The sequence below is a fragment of the Apium graveolens genome, chromosome 5 (assembly GCF_009905375.1).
Source record: "Apium graveolens cultivar Ventura chromosome 5, ASM990537v1, whole genome shotgun sequence".
Taxonomy (NCBI): domain Eukaryota; kingdom Viridiplantae; phylum Streptophyta; class Magnoliopsida; order Apiales; family Apiaceae; genus Apium; species Apium graveolens.
In genome coordinates, this window is record NC_133651.1 from 1,784,740 (window position 1) to 1,799,895 (window position 15,156).

At 38.4% G+C, this 15,156-nt stretch overlaps 1 protein-coding gene across 1 annotated transcript; it reads left to right on the forward strand.

The window, feature by feature from the left end:
• Positions 1-10,166: 10,166 nt before the first annotated feature.
• Positions 10,167-10,553, forward strand: LOC141725078 (uncharacterized). Its single transcript, XM_074527461.1, has one exon. The coding sequence runs from the start codon at positions 10,167-10,169 to the stop codon at positions 10,551-10,553; it is 387 nt and encodes a 128-aa protein (XP_074383562.1).
• The last annotated feature ends 4,603 nt before the right edge of the window (positions 10,554-15,156 follow it).

Below are 15,156 nucleotides of genomic sequence, written 5' to 3' on the forward strand. Positions count from 1 at the left end.
ACTAGTATACTTTGTGTATATTGAACATGATTAAATTTAGAATTGTTCCCTTAATACTGATTAAGAAGGAGAATTAAGATTCTATGTTATTATTAATGCTTAGGTTCTTAATCCAGAAATAATAATTGACACGTGTATATTATTTACATGCTTTGATTTATAAATGAAGTAATTCTTTTGAATTATATCATTATATTATGGGTGATGGAATTATATACATGCTGGATATTATTTATTGAAGGAATCCATGTCCTGATAATATTCGGGTTAATGATGTCCCCTTGAAAGCTCAAAAAGATTTAATTATGTGAAACCCTGCAGGTGGAATTTATTCTGGCATAATTAAGTAAAGGTTGAGTGGATGATCAAGGATAAAAGATATTAATTAAATAAATTATCAGTAATTTATTTAATTAATGGACATGTGATATTTTAAACATGGGGAATTTAATAAGCAAATAATACTGGAACCGAATTAATTAAATTGCGGTATTAGGAAAGGTAGTGCAAATATTAATTCTTTAGTGGATTGAATTAATATTTAATTACATTGGGCTAGGCTCAAGATGTAATTAGAAGGCCCAACCTAATTATCCATGGTCCCTATTGTAGCCAATATATATTCTTATTCTCTTCTTGCTTGGTAGTGTGTGAAAACATATTGTAGCCACCAAGGAGCAAGAAGAAAGGATAACTTGAGAAGACGGAGGCCACACTTCGCTCAAGGGAATTCGGGAATACAATAGAAGAGCGTGGAATCAACCGTTAACAAGGTGATTTTCTTTTCGTAATCTTTATCATAAAACGTAGTAGCACCTCAAGTACGTGGTTCCCAACAATTGGTATCAAGAGCCTGGTAATGGGTTCTGCGTTTTATGATATAATGTCCATGTCGTAATTATATATGCGTGTATATAGTGTTTTGCTTGTATTGGTTTTGATGCAGGTTGTTAATCCACTATTATGGCCATGTATATTTTAATTATGTGTTTGGATCCCACGTGGTTTAATCGTGGTTAATTTTTGTTTTGGTTTCCACGTGGTTTAATCGTGGTTGTAATTCACACGAGGGTTGATCGTGTTAGAATAGATTTTACAAAATTAGTTTTGTATTAGATCTATTTTTTTGTAATTGTTCCGGGTATTTTGTAATTATTATGTGCGATCGGAAGTCAATTCCGGTGGTTTTTTGTTCCGATGTGCAATTACCAAGGGGCTGATGTTGGTGTTTGGATCGAACAAACCAAAACAAAACTCAACATAAAAGGAACTGGCGGCTGGCGCGTGCAAAATCTGGAGAAACAGGGGTAACGCAGGCCGTACCTGCGCAACACACCCAGATTGGCTGTAACGCAGGTCTGGCATGCACAACATGTGTTGGCGGCAGAAATCTTTTTCTCGAGAGCTGGATTTTTTTTTCAAAGGGCCATAATAGTGGAAAATTTATTTTAATTTTTTCCATTAATTTTTTATTTATTGCTTTAAATTTATTGATTATGTGTGTCGTTAATTATGTGTGTAATTCCTTTAAAATTGCATGTTTAACATAATTAGGACAACATGGACATAAATTTTATTTATTGTTTTAATTAAATGTTATATGTTATTAAAATTATGTATGTATTTTGAATGCATGATTAGACATAATTGTAACGACATAGGGCCCCATTTAATTTTAAAATTCCTCATTTTTAAAAAATTCTAAGTGGGAGAGGGAATTAATATGATATTAAATCCCATGGTCTCCATTATTGGTTTTATGTAATTTAACATAAAGACGAATATAAATTATATATACGTCACCCATCATGGCATGTAATTTATGGTGTCTAGAATGTTATAGAAATTACTGGAACAAACTTTTTAAATTAATAAATTTTAAAAAAGAATAAATACGAATTTTCTTTATTTCTGATATGGGGCGATTTTGTCAAATACGGGTTCATCGAACTTGTAAGGCTGTGGGTATTAAGCAAGACCGATGTGACTCCTCCACTACCTGAAAATCAAACCATTGATGAATATTGAATTGAAGTATTCTATTCAAGGTAAAATTACGAATATTGGAAGGTATACACGCCACCCATCGTGGCGTACAAAGTTCCATAGATTTCGAATAATTTAAGATTTGATGATGGTATACACTTAGCTATGAAAAATAATATAGTCCACCCCAACGTGACATATTGTTTAGTAATAGGACCGAAGTAACATTTAAACAAAATTAGGTGGTATACATGTCACACATCGTGGCGTCCCAGAAACTTATGGTGTTTAGATGTTAGTGCATTTAATTTTAATAATTGTTAGAGGAATCAATAGCTCTTAATAATTAATGCACCCTTATGTGATGTTTTATGCATGATTCTCAGGATAAAATGGGCTGTAATCCACTATTCACCATACTTAAGGATAACAAACATACCGGACCTAACTATATTGAATGGAAGCGAAATTTGGGCATTGTGTTGACTGCTGAGGAGTACAAGTTTTGCACTTATGAACCCAAGCCTGAACAGCCTGCTGCTGATGCTCCTGAAGATGAGAAAGAGTATTATAAACGGTGGATTAAGGCTGATGAGATGTCGTGATGTTACATTCTGGCAGCAATGTCGGGTGTTTTGCAGCATCAGCATTAGTCTATGGCCACTGCTTCGGATATGCTCTTTAATCTCAAGGAACTTTTTGGAGATCAGAATAGGGCTGCTAGGCAAGTAGCCATGTAGGCTTTAATGAACACTCAGATGACTGAAGGCACACATGTAAAGGATCATGTTCTCAAGATGATGTCACATCTGAATGAGATAGAGATCCTTGGTGCTGAACTTGATGGGGAAACCCAGATTGACATTATCCTTATGAGCTTGTCCAAGAGTTTTGAGCAGTTCCGCTTGAATTACAACATGAACAAGAGGCAGTATAGTCTCGAGGAACTACTGATAGAACTTCAGGAAGCTGAAGGATTATTTCGGCAGAGTGTTCAAGTGAATGTGGCTGAGAAAGGTTCTTCCTCCAAACCGAAAGGTATTAAGAAGAAGAAAAAGGCTCAGACACAGAAAGCTGTGAAGGCAGTGGGAGTTCAGGGTGGTGTGAAAAAACCTAAGGGAAAGTGCTTCAGATGCAAACAGTCAGGTCACTGGAAACAGGATTGTCCTCTTCCTAAGAAGACAAACAATACTGGGATGTCTCTTTCTCTAGTTACAGAAACATTTATAGCGGCTATATTTACGAGCACTTGGTGTGTAGATACATGAGCCACTGATCATGTTTGTAATTATATGCAGGGGTTCCGGCTATCCAGAATGCTTAGAGATGGTGAGATATACGTGTTAATGGGATATGCTACGAAAGTAGCAGTAGTCGCAATAGGAGTTATTCATTTATCTTTTGGTTCTGATAGGATTTTGGTTTTGAACAATTGTCTTTATGTACCTTCGTTTAGAAGGAATTTAATTTCAGTTTCCAAACTTGTTTTGGATGGTTATAATGTTTGTTTGGATCGTAATGTTTCTATTATGATGAATAAACGAATTATATGTTCTGGTACATTGCAAGAAAATTTGCATATAATAAATCCTAGTCAACCTGCACTGCAACTGCAATTTAGGGAATTGAACAACACATCTACTAACTCTAATAAAAGAAATGAACCTTCTAGTATGAACCAAACATATCTTTGGCACTTGAGATTAGGTCATATTAACTTGAGGAGGATTCAAAGACTGGTAGTAGACGGGCCTTTAAGCTCATTGGCAGTGGAGCCATTTCCAGTTTGTGAATCATGCTTAGAAGGTAAAATGACTAATAGGCCTTTCAAGGCAAAGGGGAATAGAGCCAAACAACTGTTAGAATTGGTTCACTCTGATTTATGTGGACCCATGAATATCCAAGTAAGAGGTGGTTATGAATATTTCGTCACTTTCATTGATGATTATTCTAGATATGGGTACGTTTATTTGTTGCGACGTAAGTCTGAGTGCTTTGATATGTTCAAAGAGTACAAAGCTAAAACGGAGAAGCGACTTAATAAAAGTATCAAGTCACTACGATTAGATCGTGGTGGCGAATACTTGCTTGGAGGATTTAGGGAATATTTATCAGAAAATGGGATAGAATCCCAGTTAACTGCACCAGGCACACCCCAGCAGAACGGTGTAGCAGAGAGAAGGAACCAGACTCTTTTAGAGAGTGTTAGATCGATGATGAGTTATTCGGATTTACCCAAGTCGTTTTGGGGACATGCCTTAGAGACAACAGCTTATCTTCTGAACTTAGTACCTTCTAAGTCGGTTCCTAAAACCCCCTTAGAATTGTGGACCGGGGATAAACCGAGTCTAAGACATATTCGAATATGGGGTTGTCCAGCACATGTGCTGAATAAGAACGCGACTAAGTTAGAATCTCGTACAGAAGTAAAGTTGTTTGTAGGCTACCCCATGGGAACGAAAGGATATTTATTTTATAGTCCGAAGAATCGGGATGTCATTGTTAGCACCAATGCAAGATTCTTAGAGGAGGAATACATAATGAATCACAAACTCATGAGTAGTGTCGTTTTAGAGGAACTATTGGGAGGGACAGATAATACCCATGAAGCTGTAGTACAAGTAAAACAACCATAACAAAATGTGCAACCTGTCACTAATACTGCACCAGTGCCTCGTCGTAGTGGGAGGGTTGTTCAACAGCCTGATAGATTCATGTTTTTGGGAGAGTCTTCAGACTTGGTCTCTGGTGAACATGATGATGATCCCCGTACATACGAAGAGGCAGTACAAGACAAAGATGCAGATCTTTGGCAAAAGGTGATGGAATCTGATATAGAATCAATGTATTCTAATCAGGTCTGGGAGCTCGTGGAACCACCCAAAGGTATAAAACCTATTGGATGTAAGTGGATCTACAAGAAAAAGAGGGGATTAGATAAAAAGGTGAAAGCCTGGAAAGCAAGACTTGTTGCGAAAGGGTATACTCAGAAAGAAGGTATCGATTATGAGGAAACCTTTTCACCGGTAGTCATGCTTAAGTCAATCCGTATTCTTTTATCTATAACAGCTCATCTCGATTATGAGATTTGGCAAATGGATGTCAAGACAGCTTTTCTTAATGGAGGTCTTGAAGAAACCATCTATATGCAGCAACCAAAAGGATTCATTAATGAAGACCAAGAACATCTGGTATGTAAGCTTAAGAGGTCTATTTATGGACTTAAACAAGCTTCCAGAGACTGGAATATTCATTTTGATCAGGCAGTCCAGTCATATGGATTTGATCAAAGTCCAAGCGAATCGTGCGTGTATAAGAGAAGTGAAGGTAATGCAGTGGTTTTTCTAGTACTATATGTAGATGACATTTTACTCAATGGAAACAATGTTGAGATGTTGTCATCAGTAAAGGCATGGTTGTTCAAACAATTTGACATGAAGGACTTAGGTGAAGCGACATACATCCTTGGGATCAAAGTTATAAGGGATCGCAAGAAAAGGATATTGGCTTTATCTCAAGAGCCCTACATTGATGAAGTATTAGCTCGTTTTAACATGCAGAACTCCAAGAAAGGTTTTCTACCTTTTAAGCATGGAGTTGCTCTATCTAAGAAGCAGTGTCCTTCGACACCTAAGGATATAGAGAGCATGAAAGCAGTTCCTTATGCTTCAGCATGTGGAAGCTTAATGTATGTTATGTTATGTACGAGGCCTGACATCTGCTTTGCTGTAGGCATGGTTAGTAGATATCAGTCGAACCCAGGTCAGGAACATTGGAGTGCAGTAAAAACTATACTCAAGTACCTGAGAAGGACTAAGGAGTATATGTTAATTTAGAAGGCCTCAGATCTATTTCCTTTGGGATATACTGATTCAAATTTCCAATCAGATAGGGATAAGAGGAAATCGACCTCGGGATATGTTTTTACTTTGGGAGGTGGAGCCGTTATATGGAGGAGTGTAAAGCAGAAATGCATTGCAGACTCCACCATGGAGGCCGGGTATGTGGCGGCCTCTGAGGCTGCCAAGGAGGCTGTATGGTTCAGGAACTTCCTTTTGGACTTAGATGTGGTACCTAATTTGCTTAGGAGCTTGACAGTGTATTGTGATAACACTGGTGTTGTGGCAAATTCAAAGGAACCGCGAGACCACAAAGCAGCTAAACATATTGAACGTAAGTATCATCTCATACGAGGAATCGTAAAGCGAGGGGATATAGTTGTGGCTCACATATCATCAGAAGACAACTAGGCAGATCCTTTCACAAAGAGCTTGTCAGCCAAGATTTTTGACAAGCATGTGGAAGCGATAGGAGTCAGATGGATGGACACATAGATTTTTATGTAATAGTGGATTAAATAAACACTGATGTACACATAGAATATTCTGAGTATAAGTGGGAGATTGTTAGTGTATACTGAAAATATTTATTTGAAGTATATACATTTATTTCTGGCCAGTTTAATTGAGAATCATTTGAATGTTTACATGTTGTCTAATATTATATATTGTGAACAATCTAGTATCAAATGGGATACAAAATATTAGATTGTTAAATACGGTTATATAATATAATAAGGTTCACAGCACAGGCGGTGTTGGACAATCCACTGGTATGGTTGTATTATTATTTAGATTAGTTTATATTGACTAATAAATAATACTAGTATACTTTGTGTATATTGAACATGATCAAATTTAGAATTATTCCCTTAATACTGATTAAGAAGGAGAACTAAGATTCTATGTTATTATTAATGCTTAGGTTCTTAATCCAGAAATAATAATTGACACGTGTATATTATTTACATGCTTTGATTTATAAATGAAGTAATTCTTTTGAATTATATCATTATATTTTGGGTGATGAAATTATATACATGGTGGATATTATTTATTGAAGGAATCCATGTCCTGATAATATTCGGGTTAATGATGTCCCCTTGAAAGCTCAAAAAGATTTAATTATGTGAAACCCTGCAGGTGGAATTTATTCAGGCATAATTAAATAAAGATTGAGTGGATGATCAAGGATAAAAGATATTAATTAAATAAATTATCAGTAATTTATTTAATTAATGGACATGTGATATTTTAAACATGAGGAATTTAATAAGCAAATAATATTGGAACCGAATTAATTAAATTGCGGTATTAGGAAAGGTAGTGCAAATATTAATTCTTTAGTGGATTGAATTAATATTTAATTAATATATATTGGGCTAGGCTCAAGATGTAATTAGAAGGCCCAACCTAATTATCCATGGTCCCTATTGTAGCCTATATATATTCTTATTCTCTTCTTGCTTGGTAGTGTGTGAAAACATATTGTAGCCACCAAGGAGCAAGAAGAAAGGATAACTTGAGAAGACGGAGGCCACACTTCGCTCAAGGGAATTTGGGAATACAATAGAAGAGTGTGGAATCAACCGTTAACAAGGTGATTTTCTTTTCGTAATCTTTATCATAAAACGTAGTAGCACCTCAAGTCTGTGGTTCCCAACAATTGATATCAAGAGCCTGGTAATGGGTTCTACGTTTTATGATATAATGTCCATGTCGTAATTATATATGCGTGTATATAGTGTTTTGCTTGTATTGGTTTTGATGCAGGTTGTTAATCCACTATTATGGCCATGTATATTTTAATTATGTGTTTGGATCCCACGTGGTTTAATCGTGGTTAATTTTTGTTTTGGTTTCCACGTGGTTTAATCGTGGTTGTAATTCACACGAGGGTTGATCGTGTTAGAATAGATTTTACAAAATTAGTTTTGTATTAGATCTATTTTTTTGTAATTGTTCCGGGTATTTTATAATAATTATGTGCGATCGGAAATCAATTTCGGTGATTTTTTGTTCCGCTGTGCAATTAACAAGGGGCTGATGTTGGTGTTTGGATCGAACAAACCAAAACAAAACTCAACAGAAAAGGAACTGGCGGCTGGCGCGTGCAAAATCTGGAGAAACAGGGGTAACGCAGGTCGTACCTGCGCAACACACCCAGATTGACTGTAACGCAGGTCTGGCATGCGCAACAGGTGCTGGCGGCAGAAATCTTTTTCTCGAGAGCTGGATTTTTTTTCAAAGGGCCATAATAGTGGAAAATTTATTTTAATTTTTTCCATTAATTTTTTATTTATTGCTTTAAATTTATTGATTATGTGTGTCATTAATTATGTGTGTAATTCCTTTAAAATTGCATGTTTAACATAATTAGGACAACATGGACATAAATTTTATTTATTGCTTTAATTAAATGTTATATGTTGCTAAAATTATGAGTGTATTTTGAATGCATGATTAGACATAATTGTAACGACATAGGGTCCAATTTAATTTTAAAATTCCTCATTTTTAAAAATTTCTAAGTGGGAGAGGGAATTAATATGATATTAAATCTCATGGTCTCCATTATCGGTTGTATGTAATTTAACATAAAGACGAATATAAATTATATATACGTCACCCATCGTGGCATGTAATTTATGGTATCTAGAATGTTATAGAAATTACTAGAACAAACTTCTTAAATTAATAAATTTTAAAAAGGAATAAATACGAATTTTCTTTATTTCTGATATGGGGCGATTTTGTCAAAAACGGGTTCATCGAACTTGTAAGGCTGTGGGTATTAAGCGAGACCGATGTGACTCCCCCACTACCTGAAAATCAAACCATTAATGAATATTTAATTGAAGTATTCTATTCAAGGTAAAATTACGAATATTGGAAGGTATACACGCCACCCATCGTGGCGTACCAAGTTCCATAGATTTCGAATAATTTAAGATTTGATGATGGTATACACTTAGCTATGAAAAATAATATAGTCCACCCCAACGTGGCATATTGTTTAGTAATAGGACCGAAGTAACATTTAAACAAAATTAGGTGGTATACATGTCACACATCGTGGCGTACCAGAAACTTATGGTGTTTAGATGTTAGTGCATTTAATTTTAATAATTGTTAGAGGAATCAATAGCTCTTAATAATTAATGCACCCTTATGTGATGTTTTATGCATGATTCCCAGGATAAAATGGGCTTTAATCCACTATTCACCATACTTAAGGATAACAAACTTACCAGACCTAACTATATTGAATGGAAACGAAATTTGGACATTGTGTTGACTGTTGAGGAGTACAAGTTTTGCACTTATGAACCCAAGCCTGAACAGCTTGCTGCTGATGCTCCTGAAGATGAGAAAAAGTATTATAAACGGTGGATTAAGGCTGATGAGATGTCGCGATGTTACATTATGGCAACAATGTCGGGTGTTTTGCAGCATCAGCATCAGTCTATGGCCACTGCTTCGGATATGCTCTTTAATCTCAAGGAACTTTTTGGAGATCAGAATAAGGTTGTACCAGAAGACAAACTACAGGCTCGACGCCTTCGGTACCATGCTACAAAGTATGTTGAATATGACGGGATATTATACAAGAGAGGATTTAACCAGCCACTGTTACGTTGTATGGATATGGAAGAAGGAAGTTATATTCTCAGAGAGGTGCACGAAGGGATTTGTGGCAATCACTCGGGGGGTGGTTCCTTGGCATTAAAAGTACTCGGACAAGGATACTACTGGCCAACTATGAGAGAAGATGCCTTCAATTTTGTTCGGGTTTGCGATCGTTGCCAGCGATTCGCCAACTATTCCAACGCCCCAGCATCTACCATTACCTCATTGGCAAGTCCTTGGCCTTTTTCCATGTGGGGAATTGATCTCATTGGAGAGTTGCCAAAAGCAAAGGGGGGTGTGAAATACGCCGTGGTAGTTGTGGACTACTTTACCAAATGGGCAGTGGCTATGTCACTAGCCACGATCACGGAGAAGAAGATAAGGGATTTTGTTTTCAATTCCACAGTATGCCGGTTCGGTATCCCCTACAAACTCATCTCGGACAATGGGAAGCAGTTTGATAGTAAAAAGTTAAGGAAGCTTTGCGAGGACTTGAAAATCAAAAAGGACTTTGCCATAGTTTATCATCCGCAGAGTAATGGTCAGACGGAGGCTATAAACAAAATCATAAAACATACCTTGAAGGCAAAGTTAGAAGAGAAAAAAGGAGATTGGCCAGAGGAGATGCCCATGGTCCTTTAGTCTTACAATACGACCCCGAGATCGACCACAGGAGAAACCCCTTTTCTGCTGACTTATGGGTATGAGGCCATGGTTCCCGTGGAGGTAGGAGCCGGATCCCTCCAGAGAGACGTGTTTGTTGAGGAAGATGCAGAAGTTAACCAGTGGCTTCACTTGGATTTGTTAGACGAAGCCCGAACGAACTCTCAATTAAAACTTGCTGCATATCAGCAGAGAATCGCAAGGTATTTCAATAAAAAGGTGAAATACGTGCCCTTAAAGGTTGGAGATCTTGTGTTGCGAAAGGTTATGCCTAACACTAAGATAGCTCAGCACGGGGTGCTTGGAGCTAATTGGGAAGGACCGTACAAAGTCAAAGCTATACTCTGGAAGGGAACCTATCGCTTGGAAGATCTGGATGGTAAACTTATTCCTCGAGCTTGGAATGTAGAACATTTACAGAAATATTATCAGTAGGGTGTGGTTGTGTCCCCCTTATTTTTTTATGATTAACTCCTATGTAATAGACTAGTAGAAATAAATTCCTCCTAGCCTAGGGGGTAGTACATGTGACTGCGAACCTTGGAACTAGCAGAAGGAAGAAAATTTTCAAATAATTTCCCCATAGAGCATAATAGCCATGGGACTGGTATAATTTATACACTAGAGCGCATTATCAATAATAGGGAAAAGTTACTTTAAATTGCTTTATCTGTTTGACATGAAAATTTTCATTTGAAAAACACCAGAGGCGCGCCCTATGTTGACGCACGCCCTATCGAATAGCTGTTGCTTTATAATCAAGATAACATAGTATGCATGTGGCTTGCCAAATAAGCTAAGGTAAAAGTCCTGCAGCTTAAGGCGCGCCCTTGGACTGACACTTAAGTAAAATATCACAAAGGTATTACTGATAAGAAAAAGTACGTGTTATTTGCAAAAGAAATAAGGCGCGCCTTCATTGCTAAAATGTTACGAGAAATGAGTCTATAGATCTTAATGATATGGGGACAACTTTGAGATCACATAAAAAGAAAAACACCAAAAAATGTGTTAAATATCAAAGGGTGCACCCTATAGTAACATAAGTCATGATGAACTAACTACAAATTCATGGAAATATGATATAAAGGTGCGCCGTCATGGAAGTATGGGTCATGATTTTGGAAACATGAAATGGCCAAGAAAAAATCAAAGTGCCTTAACAAATTTTTATGCATACGTGAAAAGATAAAATCATATTAAGTCATACGAAATGTCATGATGCAAAGCTAAAAGAGTAGCAGAAAAATAAGTCATACAATTTTGCACAGCATCAAAAGAGGGCTGGCTCTTCAGAAGTATTTGAAACTTTAGTACGGGTGCAAGATTAAACATAAATCAAGGCGCGCCCTGAGACTGGTCTGTTGGAGGAATAGTTGAAGAGGAACAGTGGGATCAGCTTCAGGCGCGTCCTTGGAGGGTTCCCCTCTTGGTGCGCCCTCATCTTCTTCCTCTAATCCAAGCTCTACCCTCCTCGCCTTGATTTCATCAGCCTGCTCCTTCTTCAATTCTACCATCTCAGCAACCGTTTCCTCCCCAAACTTTTCAAAAGTGTAGTCAGGATCATTGGCCACAAAACCAATCCTGTAGAAGTGGAAACCATTGGCAAATGCTTCATCAGTCATTTCCCTCTTCTCATCAGGCGAACCCATTTTCTGTTGCTCCTCCAGATATTCAATCCTCAAATTGGCTCTACCAAGCTCAGTATGGAGAGAGGTAGCCTTTTTGTTGGCAATCTCTAGCTGAGAAGTAAGATTGGCCACATCATCCTTGAGAAAGGAGATTTTAGAGTCCTTAGCTTTAATGTCCTTGGCATGCAGAAAGTCCTTGTCTTTGAGGGTGTTCCTCAGAATGTTATTGTCGCCCTGCAGCCTCTCTAGGCGCCCCCTCTTCAAGAAGCTTGTCCACCACTCGGGTGGAGTGGATGAACAATAGGCAAGATGCCTTTATAAAGGCACGAGTGACATCTCCCTGGTCCATGGCTTGCCACTATTCCACTTCTTCATCTGAAACGTGAAGGGAACCCATGGGGCCATGAGCGTTCAAAGTAGCAGATGAGCCAGAAGGCGCGCCCTCTGCTCTATGTCTCTTGGGCGCACCCTGTTTATCTGTGAGGTCAATCACGGGCCTTTTCAGGACATGAGTTGTTTGAGGGATATGAGTTGGAGTGGGGATGGATGCCTGTGCTGAAGGAGCATCTTTCTTTGGCTTAGGCTTGGGTTTGTCACCATGGCGCGCCCCAAAGAATTTGGGGATTCTTGGAGGATCCATTTCTGCATAAAACATAGAACATGTTAATTGAACGTGACGGTTAGGTGTGCTGAACAGAGCAATAAATAAAGGCAATTGATAAAGATAACATTGATAAACATGTATAAAGTGCTACGCCTAGAGTGAAAGGGCGCGCCCTAAGGGGCGGAAAGATTAACCACATTAACAGGAATTTATATTTAGTATGCAAATACAAAAGCTAACAAAAAAAAGAGAAAAAGAAGATAGGACGCGCCAATTATAGAAGGGCGCGCCTTTAGACTCTGCAATTGTTGAACCTGAAGGATCTTGGCCTTGAAAAGAGCTATCTTCTGCTTCTTCTTCTTATTATTCTTCTTCTTCTTCTTCAGCCTCTTCTTCACTATCTGGGTCAATGACACGGGAAACAGGAGCACCTTTCCTAAATTTTACATATCGACACTTCGTCCCTTGATCAGAAAGGATTCCGACTCGCATCAAATTGGTCCGGGTGACTAAGGTCTTCAGGTTCCACCTGTCAGCAGCCACTCTGAGAAGGGCTTCAGCTCGTTTTTTGGGCTCACCCTTAAGTGGTTTGGCCACTGGTATGTCTGAAAAAGTATAAGGATGTAAAAAAGGAAAAAAGGAACATATAAATAATGTTGGGAAAAGAGAAAGAAAGGGCGCACCCTTACTTGGTGACTTGTTGAATCTTATCCTTAATCTAGGAACGTCATAAAAGTAAAAGAAGTTTTCCTTCCAGCCTTTTTTATGGCTGATCTTGCCAGAGGAAAAACCCTTCTTGTTGTGCTGCTTGTTTACAACCAAGTAGTAGTACCCGTGGTCAAACTTTCTTAGGTTGAAAAAATAAGTGACTTCAGCCATTGAAGGCTGAGGAAAACCCAAGTCTGTATAGAGAATGAACAGGGCCAGAATAAACTTGTAGCTGTTGGGAGAAAGTTGGAGTGGAGCCACGTCGTAAAGTTCTATCACTTCCCTAAGATAGGGATGTAAGGGCGTGCCTACTCCTAAGAATACCAGCTTAGGGCTGGTTACCATCCTAGGGATTTTAAAGTTACTCCCATAATTGAAGATATGGGGCCGCATCATGCTTAAAGGGCGCGCCCATATGCCTTCCATATCATAAAATCCATGAGCCATCCTAGTTGCTCATCTGAACAAGCTGAGGACAGGCCCATGCAGAAAAACTTCCCATGGTCCTTCCTGAAACGTTTCTTCACAGAAATTAAAAGGCGCGCCCAGTGTTGGAAGGGGATTGGAGAAGGTTTAGGAGAGGTAGAGAACTGAAAGGAATCCTCATCAAAGAAATTTGCCTCATCGCGAAGTGGCGATACATTTCCTTCAGGCGCGCCCTCAGAAATAGGAGAAGTAGGCACGCCCTGTGTTTATTGAGGAGATGGGCTTGGAGAAATAGCCCTGTAGGAAACTTTGGAAGGTCCAGCACCTACGTTGACACCCCTCTCAACACCCCTATACCTGTCGGCATTCAAACTCTCGAACCAGTCATCATCGTCCAGTTCTGTCCTAATTGGGGCTGGGGATCTATCCTTTTGGACCAGTTTCTGCTTTCCATGTCTACGAGATAAAGGGATGTGGTCCGTGAAAGAACTGTCTGAAGAGTCTGCCATCAAGATACCCTTTTTGGAGTCTTGAACAAGGCGCGCCGCCCGATTCAGAAATTCAGGGGTATGGTGAGCGTTTGGAGGCTGAGGATCGAAGTGTTTGGAGGCGAATAGATTCCCAAATTTATAAGGATATCCTTAAAAGGGTGAAAAGGAGAGGACGCGCCCTCGTCTTCCAGCTGTCAAGAAAACCCAAAGAAAGATTCAAGGCGCGCCCAGTTCAGAAATTAGGAAGAAGGAAAACTAAAGAGCAGTGAAAGGAGGGTATTGAAAAGATATCGTGCTCTAATAAAAGGGATGGGATTAAAAATTATACTATCACAAAAGACGAGCCTTCTCATGAGAAGGCGCGCCATAAAGAAAATCCTAGTCTATTCTTAAGGATGTGTTTAACTACAAACATGCTCGCCCTGTTATGGTCATGTGCAGATTATAAGAAGCTAAAGATAGGGCGCATCCTAAGTTGCTGGTGGATTCTAAAGGCACAGATGGTCATGTGCAGATTGTAAGTAACGATTGAAATTCTCAAAAACACAAATTTAAAAGTTAGACCCAATGATTTTGGATGTAAAACAGCAAAATTCTAAATTACACATATACATACACAGATACATACATCATTTTATGTATATTATCAAGAACAGAAATGGGAGATTAAAAGGTAACATAACATGCAATGTGATTTACTTAACGGAATTCAGAAATATAAGAAGCTTTTCGTACCTTTTCGAATGGAGAAGACGTTGTCTGGAAAAGTTGTGGAGAGTGGTAACAGAGAAGGCTGGTTCTGAACAAGACAATACCGCTGGGGTTGGAGCCTTTGGGTAGAAAGAGAAAGTGAAAAAAGGGGGAGAGTAAAAGTAAAAAAAAATGACTGATTGTGACTAGTATTTATAGTAAAAAGATGACAGTTGTCAAATCAGTCACATCAATCGTGAATCCCTAATAATCAGGGGAACTGTTTCTGAACCGTTTGAACTTCTAGGACGCGCCCTCCTGAAGGCGTTCCTTATTTGGTTATCATGGCATCATTGAAACTTTAAGGAAAAATTGGAAGGCACGCCCTGTTCAGGGCGCGCCCTGTAAAAAGTATTGGAAGATTTGTTTATACAGATTTTGATAAAGGTGAAGAAAAATTTCAATCTCATTTTCAATGGCATATGGAA

What these genes read in the sequence shown, in the direction of transcription:
- LOC141725078 (XM_074527461.1), top strand. Translation starts at nt 10,167, where the DNA reads ATGGTTCCCGTGGAGGTAGGAGCCGGATCCCTCCAGAGAGACGTGTTT.